At 40.1% G+C, this 22,132-nt stretch overlaps 1 protein-coding gene across 1 annotated transcript in view; it reads right to left on the reverse strand.

Annotated features, from left to right (window-relative positions):
- Positions 1 to 22,132, reverse strand: part of Mettl16 (methyltransferase 16, RNA N6-adenosine) — a 64,620-nt gene extending 42,488 nt beyond the window's left edge. Inside the window, exons 1-2 of the mRNA XM_004857184.4 lie at positions 21,974 to 22,132; positions 16,085 to 16,212 (exon numbers count right to left, since the gene is read on the reverse strand). Of these exons, the coding sequence (XP_004857241.1) occupies positions 16,085 to 16,212 (128 nt within the window). The 5' untranslated portion in view covers positions 21,974 to 22,132. The remainder of the gene's footprint in view (positions 1 to 16,084; positions 16,213 to 21,973) is intronic.

The following is a 22,132-nucleotide window of genomic DNA, read 5'->3' on the forward strand; positions in this document are numbered from 1 at the left end:
ACCAAATGGTAGCTCTAATTTTAGTTTCTGAGGGACTTCCAGACTGATTTCCATAGAGGTTCTACTAATTTATATTCCCACCAGCAATGCAGAAGTGTTCCTTTTTCCCCTGCACTCTTGCCTTCATTTATTATTTTTTGTATTCTTTTTTTTGGTACCAGGGATTGAACCCGGGACGTTGCGCTTGCGAGGCAGGCAGTGGAAGCACTGAGCTAAATCCCTGGCCCCTCAGTGTAGTTTTGATTGGCATTTCCCTAGTAGCTAAAACTGCTGAATATTTTGTATACACTTACTAGCCATTTGTACTTCTTTTGAAAAGTGTTCTATTCATTTGCCCATTTATTTTATTTTATTTTATTTTTTGATACTGGGGATCGAACTCAGGACCTTGCGCTTACCAGACAGGGCCATGCCACTGAGCCACAACCCTGGCCCCATTTGCCCATTTATTAACTGGACTACTATTTGATTTTTTGGTGTTAAGTTTTTTGAGTTCTTTATATATTTTAGATGTCAATCCTGTTGGAAGAATAGCTGGCAAAGATTTTTTTCCCATTCTATAGGTTGTCTCTTCTTTCTTATTAGTTGTTTCCCTTGCTGAGTAGAAGCTTTTTAATTTGATATAGTCCCATTTGTTGATTTTTGCTAATATTGTATCTACTATGCTACTAGAATCCTATTCAGGAAGTTTTTGCCTTGGGCCTATGGCTTTAAATATTTCCCTATTTTGTCTTCAAAAGTTTCAAAGTTTCAGTTGTTTTGTTTTCTTTTGTTCTTGAGACAGAATCTTTATGTAGTTCAGGCTGGCCTCAAATTCACTAATATCCTTCCACAACAGGCTAAAGTTTCAGGTCTTACACTTAGGTCTTTGGTTCATTTTGAACTGATTTTTATATAACACAAGAGAAAGGGGTCTAGTTTCAATCTTCTACATATGGATATCCAGTTTTCCTAACACCATTTGTTTAAGAGGCCATCTTTCCACCAACACGTTTTTGGCTCCTTTGTCAAGAATTAGATGGCTGTAGGGCCGGGGAATTAGCTCAGTGGTTCCGCCACCTGCCTTGCAAGCACACGGTCCCGAGTTCAATCCCCAGTACCAAAAAAAGAATTAGATGGCTGTTAGTTGAGTCCTCTAGTCTATTCCATTGGTCTATTTTTGTGCCAGTACCATGCTGTTTTTGTTTCTAAGGCTTGTACTATAATTTCAAATTAGGTAATGTGATACTTCCAGCCTTGCTCTTTTTGCTTAGGAATTGCTTTGGGTATTCTTGGGTTTTTTGTGTTGCCACATGAATTTAGGATTATTTTGTCTATTTCTATGAAAAATGTCATTGGAATTTTGATGGAGGTCGCACTGTATCTGTAGAATATGCACATTATAACAATTTTTTATTTTTTGGTACTGGGGATTGAACTCGGGACCTTGCGCTTGCAAAACAGGTGGCAGAACCACTGAGCTAAATCCCTGGCCCCACATTATAACAATATTAATTCTACTGATCCATGAACAAGGCAGGTCTTTTCATCTTCTAGTGTCTTCTTCAATTTCTTTCTTTGGTGTTCTGTAATTTTCATTATAATGATCTTTTACTTCTTTGGTTAGGTTGACTCCTAGAGTTTAAAAAGGAATTATTTTCCTGATTTCTTTCTCAACTAATTCATTACTGATATACAAAAAAAGCCTTTTTTTTTTTTTTTTTTTTTTAAACAGGTGTGGTGGGGCCGGGGATTTAGCTCAGTGGTTTCACTGCCTGCTGCGCAAGCGCAAGGACCCAAGTTCGATCCTGGTACCAAAAAAACCCAACAAAAAACAACAGGTGTGGTGGGCCAAGGATTTAGCTTAGTGGCACCGCACCTGCCTGTGCCTGGCCTGCCTCAAAAGCACAAGGTCCTGAGTTCATCCCCGGTACCAAAAAGAAGAAGAAGAACAACAACAACAACAACAACCAGGTGTGGTGTTCCATCCCTGTAATCCCAGCATTCAGAATGCTAAGGCAGGAGGATAGCCCAGGGTTTGAAGAGAGCCTGGGCTACATAAAGTGAGTGCAAGGCCAGCCTGAATTATCCAGTGAGACCCTCTAAAATGGTGGGGTTTTTTGGTACCGGGGATCAAACTCGGGTCCTTGAGCTTGTGAGGCAGGTAGCGGAACCACTGAGCTAAATCCCCGGCCCTAAATGTTTATTTTGTATCCCAACATATACATATTTGTGTATACATAACAGTCAGCACAGCATATGATAGGGAATATAATTTTTCACCAAAAGCCAGGTGTGGTGGTGCATGCCTATAATTCCAGCATTAGGGAGGCTGAAGTAGGAGGATCACCATTAGTTTGAGGCCAGCCTGAAGTACACAGTGAGACTCTGTCTCAAAAACATTTTTTTCCCACCAGATACACTGCATACTCATATATGGAACATGGAGATTAAGAATGCATCTGGGCCGCCGCCTGCCCCACAATTGCAAGGACCCGAGTTTAATCCCCGGTACAAAAAAAAAAACAAAAACAAAAAAATCCCACAAGAATGCCTCTGGGCTGGGGATTTAGCTCAGCTGCAATGCACCTGCCTCACAAGCTCAAGGTCCTGAGTTCGAAATCTGGTACCAAAAAAAAAAAAGAATGCCTCTCTGTTCCAATTCTTGTCTGTCTAATCACTTTAGCCATATGACTTTGACAAGTTATTTGCCTCTCTGAGACTGTATCCTCAGCTGTAAAATGAAAGTAGAAGTACTTGTATCACAGTGCTACTATGACATAATCTGTAAAAAGTACTTAGCATAATGTCTGGTGTATAATAACTATTTTATAAATGCTGGCTGTTTTCTATTATAATTAACATCAGCTGACATCAGCATACTCTGAAAATCATACTTAAAGAAAAAAGCAATACTAAAAATTTCAATAATGGTGGGCATGGTGGCGCATCCCTATAATCTAAGCACTCAGGAGCTGAGGCAGGAGGATCACTGCGAGTTCAAGGCCAACCTGGGGTACAGAGTGAGTTCAAGGCCAGCCTACACTACAAAACCAAACCCTGTTTCAAAAAAAAAAAAAGAGTTCAATAATGAAAACAGAATAAGATATGTAAATATACAACTATTATAGACATAAAATTTTAAATGTAGCTATTTTTATAGGTTTATGAAGTACATTATACAAATCATAAAATTTACCTATAAGTGTACAGTTGAGTAATTTATAACAAATTTACAGAATCATGTAACTACCACCACAATCCGATTTTAGGATACCCCCCTCATTTCACAAAAAAACCTCATGTCCACTCGCAAGTCATTTCTCATCTCTAACCCCAGCCCACTATTGGACTCTCAGTCTCTATAGATTTGCCTTTTTGGAATACTTCATATAATTGAAATCGTATTTTGGCTACTTGAGGCTAGATTCTTTTTTGTTTTGTTTTTTGTCTCTTTCAAGACAGGGTCTTACTATGTAGTTCAAGCTAGTTTTGAACTATGTAGCCCGGGCCGGCCTATACTGATCTTCTGTCTTGGTCTCTGGAGTGGTGGAATTATAGGTTGCCCAGCTGAGGCTAGACTCTTTTGCTTAACAGAATGTGGTTTTTTGGGATTTTTTTTTTTTGGTACCGGGGATTGAACTTAGGACCTTGTGCTTGCAAGGCAGGCAGCGGCACCACTGAGCTAAATCCCTGGCCCTTAACAGAATAGTTAAGGTTCATATTGTAACATACATCAGTATGTCATTTCTTTTCATGGCTGAACAATAGCCCACTGTTTAAAAAAAACAAACCTACTCTGTTTTCCCATTCACTGTAAAAGGGACATCCAGATTTTTTACGGGTGGCAGGCGGAGGGGTGCACTCATGAGCAATGCTGCTATGAACACTCACACACAAGTCTTTATGTAGAAATATGTTTTCATTTCTCTTGGATAGTCATCTAAGAATGGATCATATAGTATGTTTAACTTTTAAAGATGTGATTGTTTTGATATTAAATGATGTTAAACTGAAAGTCTTAAAAAAGAAATAAGACTTACTTATAAACAGGGTGATGAGAAGAGAGAACAGAAACTATGGATGGAACTATGAAAGAGTAGGAAGGGCTTGAAACTCCTTAGAACTCGGACTACAAGTTGTCTGGTCACATACCTGCCCATCCTCAACTTCTGATCTGCCCCATCTATTTCTTCCCTTTTCGGTCATCAAATGACCAATCATTCAAAAACCTGGTCTAGAATGAAATGCCCATCTAGATGTGTTAAATACCAAGATAGAAGGAGCAGTGCTATATCCACTTAGCTATCACAGAAACACTAGGCAGGCACCATCGACCCAGGCTCCCTCCATTACCCATAGTAAAAAGTGTTCTAGTATAGGACTTGGGAGACCTAGAGTCTAATACTGGCTTTGTGATTAGGCAGCCATGGATTTAAGTCACTTCAGTTCTTAGGTCTGGTTTTTTTGGTACCAGGGTTTGAACTCAGGACCTTGCACTTGCAAGGCAGGTGGCAGCACTACTGAGCTAAATCCCTGGCTCTTAGGTCTGTTTTTTCATCTATAAAATTGAGAGAGTGAACATGAGGTCTTCCTAACTAGAATGGTTGACTAACAGGAATATTCAAAATGAAATTTTATAAAGGGCCAGAGATGTATCTCAGTAGAGCACTTGCCTAGTGCACGAGGCCCCAGGTTCAATCCCCAGTCCCATAACTACCCCCCCAAAAAAGCCAGGCAGAATAACTGAAAAACAGTAAGTGGTTCCACTACCCCCAGTCTGAAGCCATAACAATTTTTTATATATTATATATTATTTGTTGCATGATGCTAAGCATCCAGTAACCCTATGGAACACATACTGAAAAACCAACAACCAGTGATTGTTAGATAAAATAATCTACATTTTTAAGAATCAGGCCAGGCAAGGTGGTGCACATCTGTAATTCCAGCACTTGGAAAGCCGAGGCATGAGGATCACTGTGAGTTCGAGGCCACCCTGGGCTACCTAGTGAGTTCAAGACCTGTCTGAACTACATAGCAAGATCACACTTCAAAAAGAAAAAAAAAAAAAGAAATACAGTAAGAGCATAGAAGCAATGATACACCCATAGCAATGAGCATACCTAGTGCTCCATATCTTCCATATCTTGATTTCTAGGAATCATTGTTTTTTTGGTACTGGGGATCGAACTCAGGACCTTGCACTTGTGAGGCAGGCGGCAGAACCACTGAGCTAAATCCCCAGCCCCCTATATCTTGATTTCTAAATACCACTCCCTACTAAAAGGAATTCAAAGTGCCTTGACTAATGAGCTATTACTGGGTTAGAATAGGACAAGCACAACATAAGCCCATAAAATTTTATTGTATCAGAAAATAGGACACACTCAAAAAAGATGGGGACAAGTCAAAGTACATTGGAGCCAGCTTTAAAGGGACTCCCATTGGCCAAATCTGGGACAATGTGTATGAAGAATGCTAACAAGGGATTGCCCACAGAATAAAAGAATATATGAGTCTGTATTTTTATAGATAATTAAACTGAGGTGAAGCTATTACAGTAAAATGACAATTAATAAATGTAGAAGTGATGGAGTGAGAAAATTACATTTGGTGATGACTATGCTAATAATTGTTTCAAGTACAAATTATCAGTAGATGCTAAAAATAACAGGTAAAAGTTTGATGAGGAAGAGGATTTCACAGTCTCAAAGTATTTCACTACAAATTATCAGTTTTATAAAGGAGAAAATAGGAACCCACAGATACCACCTTAAGAAATGAAAAAAATCATACAAATACCACCTTAATCAAGCAGAGTCAACACCAGTAATCATGAAAGAAATTAATATTATAGTTTAAGAAGGATAAAAAGGGACAATGAAATAAGAAAATAAGACTGAAACGACTACAAAAAATGAACAAAGTTGAGAAATGAGATAGCAGTGATGGTTATACAATTGTCAATACACTAAAAAACAACTGAATCATACAATTTAAGAGTGAAAAATAAAAAATAAAAAAATAAAAGAGTGAATTTTTGGACAGGGGCCATGCCTGCCTGCCAAGCACAAGGTCCTGAGTTCAATCCCCGGTAACAATAAAAAAAAAGTGAACTTTACAGTATGTGAATATATCTCAATAAACAAATGAAATGCTGGGTGTGGTGGTGCACACCTGTCATCCCAGCCCTTGGGAGATTGAGGCAGAAGGATCACCGTGAGTTTGAGGCCAGCCTGACCTACATGGGGGTATGAAAGTGTTGGGGTATGGGGATATGAGACAGCCACTACCAAAAACTAAATAACAAGTCCAGATGAGGATGTGGCAAAACTGAAACCCTTGTATACAGCTGGTGGTGATGTAAAATGGTATAGCTACTGTGGAAAGCAATAAGACATTTCCTGCTACTTACAACATGAATGAACCCGGAAGCCATTATGTTAAGTGAAAGAAGCAAGATGCAGGACAAACACTCTATGTAGATGGGGAATTTCATTTGCCTGATATTTTTGTAATTGAATATATGTATTTCATATGTCACTTTTCAAAAATTTAATATATAAAGGAACCCTCTTCATGCATGTTTTATTTCATATGTGTTTTATTTTATTGAAGCAACTGTTTAAGATGAGAAACTAAGATCAACGATGAAGAAAACAGGAGATTCCTGACAAGTGTAAGGAGATCATCAATGGCTGGATAAGAATCAGACTACAGCAAAGGAAGAATCTAACATCAGTAGGAGCTGGGGAAAAACTGCAATCCCATCACTGAGCTGTGCCAGAGTGCAGGTGGCATGCCTGGAGGAAGGCCTGGGGCTCCCCTGATAAGGGAGCTCTTCCCTCTGGGGGTGCTTCCTCAGGGCCCATTATTGAAGAAGTTGATTAACCCAACCTCAAGTATACATTTAGCATTGTTTCACGCAATAAAACACCGAAGGAATCAATTCTGTAGCAAATTCTGTGGCAGTTTTAAAAATTTAACCGCTATAGTAAAGTACTAGGCAGTCTCAATATTTGAGTATACCGGAGATTTAGCTCAGTGGTTTCGCCGCCTGCTGCTCAATATTTCAGTATAGAACATGTATATAGGGAAAAGATAATATTGCACTTTATAAGCACAGTAGTGTAAGTGGAAAATGTAATGTCTTCAAAAAAACACTATGCCTATACAATACAACTACAAAAATTAATATATACTAGGGACAAGGGCTTAGTAATGAACACTGGCAAAAGTAATTTCATCTTTTGAGGTGGAAGAATTACAACTTTCTTTTCTACATGCAATTACCATTATAAATGTAGTTAGGAAGGATGCATTTTTCCAATTTTCCCATTAAAAGATCTACAAAGTCTAAATAATTTTTTTTGGTTCCAAGGATCGAACTCAGGACCTTGCACTTGCGAGGCAGGCAGCAGCACCACTGAGCTAAATCCCCAGCCCAAATCTAAATACATTTTTAAAAATCTGCTTTTTAAAAAGGAAAATAGGCCCTTGGTTCCAGGGTACTTGCTTTCCATGACAGAGGGCCAATTCGGTTGACAACCAACCCAGGATATTTTCAGCTATGATAGCAATCCCCAAAACACAGTGCTACAATTTGAGCATTTATCACACAGCTTCATGAAACATTTTGGGTCAAGAGAAACAGAAATATTATTATTTTTTCTTGGGCTTTTAAATAGAATTGTTGTTATTTATAAACAGTTGTTTATATAAATACTTATTACTAAAAAATATTTATAAATATTCACTGATGAACTACTACAACACACAATTTACTAATGAGGGACTACTATATCCTAATCACCTGAAAATATAAGCCATCAAGCAGAGGTTAAGTCTAACTGAAGGAAATGAATTGAAAATTGATGGAGAGGTGTTTCTTAGGCTTTGTTAGTAAAATGCATGTTCACTCTTTACTTCTAAGAAAATGCACACAGTAGTCTAAATACTGGAAATCCTTTAGTAGGACAAAGTCTAGCCATCCAACTTCACTAGTTAAGTATCTAGGTCATACTGGCACCCTGGGACATTCAAAAATCTCAACACTGGCAAGATCTTCTTTTATTCTCATTTCTAAGATCACAGGGAGGCCTAGGAACTAAAATTAGCTCTCACGTGAAAATCAGCAATTTATTCATTCCGTCAGTCTTTGTTGATTGTTTGACAAATCCATCTTCACAAAACAGCCTATTGTCAACAGACCGATGTTCTATCTCAGAATGACTCCTGCTCTGTTACTGAAAAATACAGTATTTACCATTATAGATGGATTTTGATTTTTTTTTTGGTACCAGGGATCGAACTCGGGACCTTGCGCTTGTGAGGCAGGCACCAGAACCACTGAGCTAAATGTCCGGCCCTGGATTTTGATTTTTTTGAGACAAGGTCTCCCTATATAGTTCCAGCTTGCTCTGAACCCAATATATATCCCAGGGTGGCCTTGAACTCACAGCAATCCTCTTGCCTCAGCCTCCTGAGTGGCTGGGATTACAGGTCTATGACACTATACCTGGCTACAGATGGATTTTGTGAGGCAGGCAGCAACACCACTGAGCTAAATCCCCGGCCCTGCAGATGGATTTTGGAAGGATACATTTCTGTAATCCATAGCAAAATAACAATCATTCTAACACTGACGCTGAACCTATATAAGAACAACAAAGGCCAAAGCCCCCAACCTGAGTCTGACACTGGTTTCTAGCCACTGAATCATCACTAAGGTGCTAAAAATGGTACAGTCATCCCGCATTACCAAGGCTTTCAATGCAGGAGCTTTGATTTAGAAAACAAAATCAGGGTAAGTGTCAGACTCTATTCATGCTCAACTCACAGAACTCATGTAAACTGTAGGCTGTCCCTATGGAGCTGGTTACTGTGAAAAGGCACAAACTAAAATCTAATTGCAATGGTCTGATATGATTATAACAAAGACAGCCAGGCATGGTGGTGCAGGCCTATAATCCCAGCACTTGAGAGGCTGAGGCAGGAGGACTGCTATGAGTTTGAGACCAGCCTGGACTACATAATGAGTTCAAGGCGAGCTTGAAATACACAGTGAGACTCTGTTTCAAAAAACAAAATAATGGGCCGGGGATCTAACTCAGTGGTTCTGCCACCTGCTTCGCAAGCGCAAGGACCTGAGTTCGATCCCTGATACCAAAAAAACCACAAAAACAAAATAATAATCAAGCTATCTGTAAAATAATTATAACTTTTTTCTAGACTTATATTACTTTTAATAAAGGGAAACAAGCTTCTGACCCAGAAAGATTTCCAGCACAGTTATTTCTCAATATAATACACCTATGAAAATGACTTGAAGAAATTACATACTCTTGTTTGTAGGTTGAAAATTTCAAACATGAAAGCTAACATTATTTAGACTTCTACCCATAGTACTCAACTTTTTTTTTTTTTTTGGTACTGGGGATCGGACTCCTGTCCTTGCACTTGTGGGGCAGGCAGCGGAAGGAACCACTGAGCTAAATCCCCGGCCCAGTACTCAACCTTTTTTGAGACAATGTGTCTTTTAAGTGAAGTTCTACCAGGTGTGGTGGCACATATCTGTAATCCCAGCACTCAGGAGGCTGAGGCAGGAGAGGATTCCTACAAGACTGAGGCCAGCATGGGCTACACAATGAGTTCAAGTGAGACCCTGTTTCAAAAAACAAAACAAAACAAACAAACAAAAAAGGCCCTCAGCAGATGCCAGGATGAGGCACTTCCCAGCCTCTAGTACTATAAGCAGTAAATTTCTCTTCTTTATAAATTGCCTACTCTCTGCTACTGCAGCACAAGAGACTTAAGACAATATGCCACAGACCGGGGATTTAGCTCAATGGTTCTGCCACCTGCCTTGAAAGTGCAAGGTGCCGAGTTCGATCCCCAGTACCAAAAAAAAAGACAATATGCCACTTATATAAAGCATTTTTTTGTGTGTGTTTTCTTTTGGAACCTGGAATCGAACTCAGGGCCTTGCACTTGCCAGTCAGGAGGTGTGCTACTGAGTTACATCGCTGGCCCAAGCATTTTGTTTAATAGAGGAATTATTCTTATGCACTCAATGAATATTTATTGATATTTGTTTTCATAGATATTGATATTATTCATCAGGTACCTTTAATTCATTCTAATATGCTGTGATAACAGATCTGTTTGGTTTGCTCTTAGTGATTTTTAAAAATCACAATTATTAGCACATATTGACTATACAAGATAATGAGTTTCATTTGGACATTTTCATACATGCATATAGCATGCTTTGGTGGGACCCACCTCCCTACTGCCTTCCCTTATCCCCTTCCCCTTCCCTAACAGCAACCCTTCTACTTTCATGTTGTCTTTTCCCCCACTATATTCCACAAGAGGAAACATGTAATACTTGACTTTCTTAGTAACAACAATAACATCAAAAATGACATATCTCCATTCTTTTTTTTTTGAGACAGGGTCTCCCTATGTAGTCCAGGCTGGCCTAGAACTTACTATGTAGAGCAGGCTAGCCTTAAAAACTCACAGCCACCCTCCCACTTCACCTCCTGAGTGCTGGAATTACAGGCATGAGTCACCGTGTCTGGCTATATCTCCACTTTAAAAATCCTAACTACTAGCCGGGAACATAGCTCAGCAGTGCAGTGCCTGCCTGGCAAGCATGAGGCCCTGAGTTCAATTCCCAGTACAAAAAAAAAAAAAAATCCTAACTACTGTAACTTAAAAACCCTCCTCTGAGGGGCTGGGGATTTAGCTCAGTGGCACCAAGCCTGTCTCACAAGAGCAAGGTCCTGAGTTCGATCCCTGGTAACAACAACAAAAAAATCCCTCCTCTGGGTCCTCAGTGTCTGAGGCCTCAAGTCCACTCTAACTGGCATGCTATAAGAGGTTCTTTTCATCTTCCCCAGTGTGCTATCAGATATACACTGTATATTCTGCAACCCCATCTTCATGCAGTTCTCCAAGCTCACACCTATTCTCGGTACTTGCAATTCTTTCTCCACTTCTCATCAACCTTCATGTTCAGCTCAAAGAGCTAGTCCACCATCACTGCTGACTCCTTCGCTGCAGTTCCTCTTTTGCATCCCTATGAAATAACTCCAGCCTCAAGTTACTTTCGAATACTTCCTACTGGTCCAGATTTGCTGTCTGCCATGTCTGTCCACTACCCCCTCCTTCCTCACCTTCAAATAAATTGTCTTTTTGATTTAAAAAAAAAAAAGAAATACTCCAGCCTCAAACCAGCTCCTTCCCAGGCAGGGCATGGTGGCAAACACCTGTAATCCCAGCACTCCAGAGGCTGAGGCAGGAGGATCAAGCCAGCCTGAACTACAAAGCAAGACCCTGTTTCCAAAAAATTCTAAAAAAAAGTAAAAAAACAAAAACAAAAACCCCAGCTCCTCCCCACGCCTTGTTCTATACCCCAGGAAATGCTATCTGCCCTTTTGCTAAGGCAGAACCCCAAGCATCGTACTTGGCTCTTCTGGTCTTCATTTCCATCAAGTCTTGCTAATTCTATCCATGAATTTTTCTCAAATTCATCCAGAAATCTCTATCCTAAGTGCCTCTACCACCACCATTACATCTAATCTGGATTATTAAAACCATTTCCGGGCCAGGGATTTAGCTCAGTGGTTCCGCTGCCTGCCTCACAAGTGCAAGGTTCTGAGTTCGATCCCTGGTACCAAAAAAACACCATTTCCTACCTACCTCCCTTTACTTCCTCTGTGTGTGAGTAAGTGCACATGCATGCACAAGCATGTCCATGTGCGTGTGCTGGAGCAGGGGAGTGAGGTTTACTAGAAACTGAACCCAGGGCCTTAACACTGAACTGTACCGCCAACCCTTCTTTTACTTTTTATTTTGAAACAGGGTCTTGCTAAATCACTGAATTTCCCAGCCTGGGTTCAAACATGGGATCCTCTTGCCTTTGCCTCCCAGAATGCAGAGATTATAGGCATGCACTATCACACCCAGCTACCTTCATTCTTAGTCCTCCTGCAATCCAAATCCACAATGGTCCTAGAATATAGATATCTACTTAAACACAATTCTGAAACGTTATCCCTTGCTATAAAACTTCAATGGAGAGTGCCAGGGATTTAGCTCAGTGGTTCCGCGGCCTGCCTTGCAAGTGCAAGGTCCTGAGTTCAATCTCCGGTACCAAAAAAAAAAAAAACTTCAGTGGAAAGCTGGGCATGGTGATACATACCTGTAATCCTAGCACTCTGGGAGACTGAGGCAGGAGGATCCCAAGTTCAAGCCCAGGCTGGACAACTTAGGGATTTAGGGAGACCCTGTTACAAAATTAAAAAGGGGCTGGGGATGGAAGGCCTTGGGTTCAATCCCCATTGCCGCAAAAAAGAGAAAAAAACCTTTAGTGGATAAGGATGGGGATACGTAATTATGATACAACCCCCTCATACTCTGTCCTTAAGATAAATTCCAAACTTCTTAGTGAACCTTGTAAATAAAGTATGGCCAGTTAGATCCTTCTCAGTCTTATCTTCTTTTATTCACTACACCCTAAGCATGATCAACTTTTTCAGTTCCCCTGCTGCTCAGCGTCCTATGCACACACTTCTCCCTCTACTTGGAACACTCGTCCCTCTACTTAGCCAACTCCTATTTTATTTGAAAGCACCAGTAAGACACCATTTCTGTGTCAAATCATTCTCTAAATCCCAAAATTGTGATCTGATCTACCTCCTACACGATCCCACTGCTCAGACCACAAGTTCTGCCACACTGAAAGTTAACTGCTTTTGTATTTGTCTAATTTTCCCTCCAGTGTATAAACTCAAATGTGGCAGTCACTATGTCTTTCTAGTTTTTTTTTTTTGGTATCGGGGATCAAACTGAGGTCCTTGCGCTTGCAAGAAAGGCAGCGGAACCACTGAGCTAAATCCCCAGCCCTCTTTCTAGTTTATTATGGCTTTCCTAGAATGGAGCAAACTGTGGCCACTTGATAGAGTTTGATTAAATAATTAAGTTCCATAATAATGTACCCCAAAGGCCCACACTAAAGGCTTGGCCCCCAGATTGATGCTATTGGGAGGGGGCACCTAGTGGTAAGTTTCTTTTGGGGGGGACTTGATGATTATAGGACAGCCCCTCAACCCTTCCTCTTGCTTCCAGTGGCCATGAGGTAAGCAGCTTTGCCCATCAAGCACTCCCAGCCACAATCCGCTCCTTTACCACAGGCCTAAAATTGCAATAGAGCCACCATGGACCAAAACTTCCAAAACCATGAGCCAAAATAAACCTTTCCTCTTTACAAGTTGATTTATCTCATGTATTTGTTACAGTAGTGAAACACTGACTAATACTCCTAACTAAGATTTAAGAACAATGGTAGCAATGCTATAAACAAAGAGAAACGGCAATTCTGTCTTTTGAAGGTGCCATCCTAAGTGTCAAAATGATTCTTTTGAAAATGCACAGAAAAGAAAGAAAGAAAATGCATAGAAAATATTAGAATTCTCACTTAAATATAATTTTAATTTCTATTTTCAAGTATGTTCTTAAATGTACTTAACATACCAACACAGTAAGTAGGACAAGCATGCACATAATGGACTGTACTCAATTTTTTTGCTGAGTAGAGGTACTGTATATGAAGGACTTAGATGCAAGGGCTGTTGATGCCCAATGAGTAATCAAAAGCAGAAAAAAACTTGGCATCTCTGACTTCATTTTATTATCTGCTTCATTCATTCATTTGAAATTTTGAGTCTGATCCCTGCTCAACTCTGCACACAGGCAGGCTAATCATTTAAGGAGTGTCTGTCTAAAAACTGGTAATACAAGGTTTATTATCCCTATCTCATTTCCCCACTGCCAACTTTTACAATATCCTCTTCCAGACTCCCTTGCAGTGGCCCCTAGAAGCCTCCAGGCATTGTCCTAAACCTGTAGCCACCTTGGATTCTAGGAAAAGCAGAGCCTCACAGACACATCATCCCATGACATCACGCCCTCCCCAAGCAGTGCCAATCACTTCATAGGAACCAGACTGCCCCCTCAATGCACTTCTCAGCTGCTACCTCGCAGAACCAGTACTGATGTAATGATCAACCGGACCATGATTATCTACCCTGCCAGGTATGCAAATTCCCCCACCACTCTTGCCTTTGTTTACCCTTTCTATAAAGCCTCATAGTTTCCTTTTAGAGAAAGCTTGAACCCCTATATCTGTCCTTCACTGATTAAAGCTCCTTGTTTTCCCTTTATCACTGCTCATCTCCTTGACTGATATTTAAGGACAGGTGGCCAAGTCTTCACTGTTGGAACACTCAGAGCTGGGCCTTTGCCCTAAAACTGTTATAACAGAGTAATGATGAAAGCTTGGAAGCCATTGTTCTAGGGCATTTGAGCTTAATGTTTGTATACTCAAAGAGAAACATCAAAAATCCCTTTGAGAATTTTATGAAAGACAAGGATTGGCCAAGGTGCACGCCTATAATCCCAGCACTTGGGAGGTCGAGGCAAGAGGACCACCTTAAGTTTGAGATCAGCCTGGGCTACATAGTAAGACTGTCTCAAAAAAAAAAAAAAAAAGCCAAGGATTAACTCCCAGAAAAATGAGCATAACATATTTTTAAAGAACTTTTACTTAATGTTAAGGGTGTCTTGGCCCCTGGGTTAATCCACCCTAAGGCCTCCATTTCTAATGCTATAAGGATAGTACTAGGAGTAAAAAGGTTGGCAAAAGCTTCAAGCCCAGGGACCTTGCTATTCTTTACCTTCCCTCGTTCCTCACACCCTGCTCCAGCTCCTTCCCCCGAAAAGGTGAACCTCTGACCAGAGGCTTAGAATTTTCAAATCCTTTTGTAAAGTAAAACAAGGCATTAGTCACTGTTTTCCAGGGTTGTTTTTTTGTGTGGGGGGGTTTTTTTTAGATTTTTGTGTGGTAGGGATTGAACATAGGGCCTCATGAATAGTAACCATATGTGGTACTACTAAGCTATGCCTCCAGCCAGATTTTTCTTAATTTTCAAAAATTAATTTAAATTTAGTAGTATTTTAAGTAATAATACCTGTGAAACCAGTTGTTCTTTTTTTTTTGAAACCAGTTTTCATGTTCTGTTTTTTTGTTTTTGTTTTTTGAGTCCTGTGGTTGTTGTTTTTTTTTTTTGTACCTCGGATCAAACTCAGGACCTTGCTCAGCAGGCAGTGGAACCACTGAGCTAAATCTCCGGCTGTTGTTGTTTTCTCGTACCAGGGATCAAACTTAGGACCTTCAGGCACAACTCCACTGAGCTACATCCCCGGCTTGTTCTAGTTATTATTTTCCTGCCTCAAAGTAAAATAAACACATACTTTAAAAAAATAATATCCTGGGCGAGGGGTTTATCTCAGTGGTTCCCCCGCCTGCCTTCGATCCCTGGTACCAAAAAATAAATAAATAAATAAAACTATAAATTATCTTTAGCTGAGGGTGTAGCTCAGTGGCACAGCACCTGTCTGGCAAGCTCAAAGTCCTAAGTCCAATTCCCAGTACCAAAAAAAATTATACCCTCACCAGTCAAGAAGTTTTAGATCACACAGAAAACATTCCTAGTCTCTGCAGTATTCTAGAAAAAATGTAGGGTAAGAAATAATTTAGACATTAGTAGAATTTTTTTTCTTCAAGGCTGGAGGAGGCTTAGAAGCATTTGGTCCAGTCCTCTCATCCTCAAGTGCTGTACCGCCAAGCTACATTTCCAGCCTTCATTCTCTGTTTGATTCTTTACTTATTTATATTTTTTGAGGCAAGACCTCATCAAGTAGTCCATAGGTGGCCTCAAACTTGCTATGTAGCCCAGGCTGACCTCAAGGTCACTATGCACCCCAGACTGGATTCAAACTCATAATCCTCCTGCCTCAGCCTCTTAAGAACATGAGCTACCATACATACCCAGCAATCCTCTTATTTTAAGATTAAAATAAACTGAGACTGAAGGAGACTAAGTGATTTGTCCAAGATCACATAAGATGTTTAATGAAATACTACAATTACTACTCGGGTCTTCTAAAAGTCCAACTTGCTTTCCATTACATTGTGTCCATTCAGATCACACTAGAATGATAGTGCATTAATAATTTTTCATCTGCTACTTACCTTACTCTTCCATTCAGATTTATCTGAACATGCTGCTTAAAATCTGGATATTTGGATGCCAGATATGCAAAGTCAGGTGGTTTGTCTTTGTATCTATTTCTTACATGCATTGACTTACTCAGAGCCATCTTTAAAAAGACAAAAGAGAGAAAGAGGGAAACAGTCAGTATATTTAATTTTTAAAAATAATGGGGAGGGCCAGGAATTCAGCTCAGTGGCACTGCGCCTGTCCCACAAGCACAAGGTCCTAAATTCAATCCCCAGTACAAAAAAGGGGGGGGGGATTGTGAATGCCAGGTCAACAGTTAAAGCCAACATATCTTTCCCAATCAAGTGAGAAAATAGAAATTTTTTAAATGTACACAATAAGCACATGAAAAGATACGCTATTGTTCATTATGAAAGAAATGCAAATCAAAACCACAATGAGGGCCTGCCTCACAAGCACAAGGTCCCAAGTTTGATCCCCAGTACCAAAAAAAAACACACAAAAAAAAACCCCCACAATGAGATACCACTTCACACCTATTAGGATAACTATTACTAAAAAATAACAAAAATTACAAAACAGAAAATAACAAATATTTATGGAAATGTAAAGAAATTAGAGCTCACACAAATTGGTAGGAAGGTAGCTGAGTATGGTGGCACACACCTCTACTCCCAGCACTCAGAAGGCTGAGGTAGGAAGATTGCCATGAGTCGGAGGCCAGCCTTGACCACACAGTGAGTTCAAGGCCAGCCTGAGCTACACAGTCCCAAGATGGTGGCCACCATGAAGAAGGTGGCTACAGAAGATGTCAATGTTACTTTCGAAGATCAACAAAAGACAAACAAATTTTCCCAGAATACAAGTAGAATCACAGAGCTAAAGGAATAGAATAAAAAAGAAACAACTTCAAAATTTATTTTTTCTTTTTTTAAATTTTATCCCATTGCCCCCCTGAAGCCCCCTCCCCTCCCTATATACAAAAGTTCTATTTCCATTAACACTCCAGAATTTACTTTCCTTTTTTTTTTTGGTACCAGGGATCAAACTCAACACTCCAGAATTTAGAAGATGCTTGTGATGACATCATGTTCGCAGATGACTGCTTAATGATACCTTACCAAATTGGTGATATTTTCATTAGTCATTCTCAAGAAAAAACACAAGAAATGTTAGAAGAAGCAAAGAAAAATGTGCAAGAAACTGATGGCTTGGAATCCAGAGTAGAATCAATTCAGCAGGTGTTAGCAGATTTGAAAGTTCAGTTATATGCAAAATTTGGCAGCAACATAAACCTTGAAGCTGATGAAAGTTAAACATTTTATAATATCTTTTAAAATTTATTTAATAAACTTGAATATTGTTTAAAATAATTTCCCCTCTTCAAATGACGTGGAAAGGAAAACTTTCTTTTTTAAAATTTTCATTTATGCCAGGCATGGTGGTGCACAACTGTACTCCCAGCACTTGGGAGTCTGAGGCCAGCCTGGTCTACATAATAAGGTCAGGGCCAGCCTGAACTACAAAGATTAACCCTGTCTCAAAACACCACAAAAATAAAAAAAAATTTTTTTTGGTACTAGGGATTGAACTTGGGGCAGCAGGCACCAGAACCACTGAGCTAAATCCCCGGCCCTAAAAAAATTTTTTTTAAAAAATTCATTTATTCAGTGGAAACCTGCCTATTTTCACATGTCTTGCTTATTTATTTTACATTGTTAAGACAGTATTCATCTATGTATTTTACATAATGATTATATCAAGTCTAGGGACTTTATGTCATGTTATTAAAATCAGTTAAGCAATAAAAAAAAGTGGATTTGGACACTTATTAAAAAATAAAAGTGGGCCAGGGATTTAGCTCAGTGGTTTCGCCACCTGCTGCACAAGCGCAAGGACCCAAGTTCGATCCCCGGTACCAAAAAAAATAAAATAAAATAAAATAAATAAATAAATAAATAAATGTTCAGCCGGGGATTTAGCTCAGTGGTTCTATCGCCTGCCTTGTATGCGCAAGGTCCGGAGTTCAATCCCTGGTACCAAAATAAATAAATAAATAAATAAAAGTTCAACATGGAATTACCATACACTATAATTTAGTAATTCCACTCCTAAGTATATCCCCAGAATAGAATGCAGGGACTGAAACAAAAACTTGTACATCAGTGTTCACAAAAGCACTATTCACAAGAGCAAAAAGGTGGAAATAACTTTTGTCCACTGACAGATAAATAACTATAGATAATATGGTATATACAGCATCCACCAAAAAAATGTATATATTACGGGAACAAACTTATATATTCTAATACTACTGAGACATCATGAGATTAATACAAGTTACCTTTGGCCTCTATAATTACAAGAGGTGCTCAAAGAGGGGGCCGTTAGCTTCCAGACATTTGTTAGTACAGTGGACTGCGGAAGTGTGTCTACATCTTTTGGCAGACTCTTATATACATAAATATTACCCAGTCATAAGAAGGAATTCCAATAAATGCTACAACACAGATGAATCTTGAAAACATTATGCTAAGAGAAATAAAAGGACAACTATTGTATGCTTCCTCTTAATAAGGTACCAAAATAAAGAGTAGAACGGAGGTGGTCAGGGGCTGGGTGGAAAAGGAAAGGAGTTAAGTGTTTAACAGGTACAGACTCTTCATTTGGAACAATGAAAAAGTTCTGGAGAGGGATAGCGGCAAGGGCTGCACAACAGTGTGAATGTACCTAAAGTCAGTGAATGGTATACTTAAAAGTCATGACATAGTAAATTTTATGTCATGCATATTTTACCACAATAAAAATGTATACAACACAGGATGAATCTTTTTGAGTTTTGTTTTTGTTTTCTTTTTTTTTTTTTGGTACCAGGGATCAAACTCAGGACCCTGCACTTTTGAGGTAGGCTCAGTGCCACTGAGCTAATAAATTCCTGGCTCTTTTTGGTTTTTTATAAGGGGAAAAAAATTGAAGTTTTCCTTTGAGAGCATCAGAGTAGGCTGGCAATATAGCTTACCAGTACACAGCAGAAGAGTATCTGCCTGGCATGTACAAACCCTGGGTTCAATCCCCAGCACCCTCCTCCAAAAAAAAAACCAGAAAGATAACACCACCTGTCTTGCAAGCACAAAGTCCTGGGTTCGATCCCCAGTACAAAAATAAATAAATAAATAAGGGCCAGGGATTTAGCTCAGTGGTGCCGCCACCTGCCTTACAAGCGCAAGGTCCTGAGTTCGATCCCCGGTACAAAAAAAAAAGATAAGAGCACCAAAGTGACAGAATGCAATATACCTATAATTGACAGTTTTTACAGTGGCCTTGCAAGGATTAAATACTTGGCAGCATACCACAAAGTCACTAAAGCTTGAAAAAAAAAATGTTCTATTTCAATTTCTTTCATAAATTTGTGTCATTCCTAGATGTCTAAAAACAAATGAAAACACTTTGCCTTCATTCAGATTATGCAAAGGGAAAAAAACATATATTTTTATCAATTAGTAAAAACTGGGGCTGGGGATTCCCTATCCCTCCAGCCTCCCTTGCTGCCTCTTTCCCTTTCTGGCACTATGTTCCAGATATCCTGGCCTGCTTTCATTCTCACTGCTGGTCTTTTACACCATGTGCTGTTATTACTCGCTGCAAGATTCTCCCACCCTACCACCACCGCCTTTCACCTCTGAAGGCCCATTAATCCCTCAAAACCATACCCTAAACATCTTCTAACATTTGTTGAGTGAGCATGAGGAGCCATCTGGATGTTTTCCAGCATATTAAGTTACCACTTTTTGCCCCTTACACTACCACTGAAATTCATTATGCACTAGTTTGAATTTCCTAACTTAAACAGACCCTTTACAGACCATCAGGAATAAGGGGAGCATGAAACCAGGACAGGTCCCAGACCCCAAGAAATCAAAAAAAAGGAAAATGCTTTCCTTTCTTCTAATTCTGGCCAACAACAAAAACGAAAGGTACTGTAACACAGTGTTTATATTAGGGCTCTGCAACATACTAAGGATGATACCAAAGACTTCACAGCTCACATCAGTGCACATGCAACATGATATCCTGAACTAAGTGAGACTAAGGTCAGTTCATTTTCTGCTGTGCTGATTCTGGTCAGAGAGATGCAACCAGATTGGCCTGGGGGGGATCCTCCAGCCTCAGCCTCCAGAGTGGTTGCACCACCACACCTGGCCATTTTTTTTTTTTTTTTTAACTTTGAAACAGGGTTTAAATCGCCCAAGCATGACTTAAACTTGTGATCCTCATGATTCAGTCTCCTGAAGTGCTGGGACTGCAAACCTGTGCCACTGTGCCCAACTAAATAGTCTTTTTTTGTTTGTTTTTTGCTAACCAACCTCCTAATACTGGCACTGGATGATTAGCTGAACTATTCCTCAAAGTTTAGCTGGGATGTCGGCCTTTTTTTTTTTCTTTTGAGGAAAGATCTTGCTATGTAGCCCAGCCAGCTTGGCCTCAAACTCAAGCCTCCTGCCTGCTCCTGCCTCAGCCTCCCCAGTGCTGGAATTACAGGCATGTATCACCTCACCCAGCTTGGGTGTTAACTCTTACTGATATCAACATTGTCACTTCCCACTTTTCCTTAACTTTTCAATGTGCAGTAACCACACTGGCCTTCTTGTTAGTTCTCTGTCACTTCTACCACACTCATGTCTTAGGACTTTTGCACTTGCATGTGTTGCTCTTCCCATAGAAATACACACATTGAATGTACCTTCACCTTGTTCGAGGTCTTTGTTTTTTGAGTACCTGATTTTAATACATAGTGAACACACTTCTTGTTTCCCTTCCTAGTTTCAGTATTCTACATTGAATTTACCCATCTGGCATTCCATTTATTTTATTTTTTAAAAATTTTCCCTGCCAGGAGGTTTCATGAGGAAAAATATTTTGTTTTGTTCATTGAGAAATCCCAAAGCTTAATGTAGGGTCTAGAAGAGGCACCCACAGATTTGTTGACTGAAAGCACAATAGAATTCATTTCATTGTCCAGGCCCCTGAAATATGCCACCTTCATTCTGAGTTGTTAGTCCTCATCTCAAGTCTCATAAAATCTTCATCTTAAGGGCTGAAATATTTCTTCAGGATTACCTAAGTCAGTCCAGAAAGCTAAAATAGTACTGTTGAGGCTGATACTTTCTTTTTTGATCTATCTCATTTCCATGCTTCTGTCTCTTTGGTTCTTCCTGACCCTAACCCTCAAGCACCACTTCTCTTAATATGTAAACCTGTAAAAAGTATCTCAATTCTGCTTTTAGAATGTATAATTCCTGGCCAGGCCTCGTCGCACACACCTGTAATTCCAGCCCTCAGGAGGCTGAGGCAGGAGGATCACAGTGAGTTTGAGGCCAATCTGGGCTACACAGGGAGTTCAAGACCAGCCTGAACGACACTGCAAGACCATCTCCAAAATAATAATAATTGATGATAATGATAGTGATGAACAGAATGTCGAGTTCCTTCTCAACAGATCCTACCTCGACCCCAAGCTCTCAGCTTTCTGTCCTCGCCTTCCCTCACAAATCCGACTTTTTCCATCTACCCCGCCACTGCCACTTGCCCAACTCTTTCACTCCTTCCATGCCCTCATCTTACCCACTCAGTTTGTCTGCCACTTTTGCTTTACATCTCTCTAAACGTCATCCCCCCACCCCGGAGGGGTGTCATACTTCCATCCTAATCTCCATTCTATTTGACAACTCCCACCCACACTTAACATCGCAGCCCGCATGCCCACAGCATCAGGTCCCCCTTTCCTCAACCCCGAAGTCAACACCTCCGGAGCCCTTGACTCGAGAATGAGGAAGCCGGGTGATCGATGAGTTAACTGACCCATGATCTCAATCTACATAAAAGGATGTTAAATGACCCACCTTCGAGGCGGATGCTTCTCCCCAACAACCTGTCTGGCGTGGTACTGTACAGTCCCCAAATTTTACGCCACCTGCAGCGCAAAGCTCCTAGAAACGCAGATGCTACGATCCCCGCGCGCCGCCATCTTGTCAAGCCACCCGGTCTCGTGATTGGACAAA

Source organism: Heterocephalus glaber, unplaced genomic scaffold (genome assembly GCF_053883595.1).
Source record: "Heterocephalus glaber isolate CG9 unplaced genomic scaffold, H.glaber_assembly_v1.0 deba00001564, whole genome shotgun sequence".
NCBI classification, from domain to species: domain Eukaryota; kingdom Metazoa; phylum Chordata; class Mammalia; order Rodentia; family Bathyergidae; genus Heterocephalus; species Heterocephalus glaber.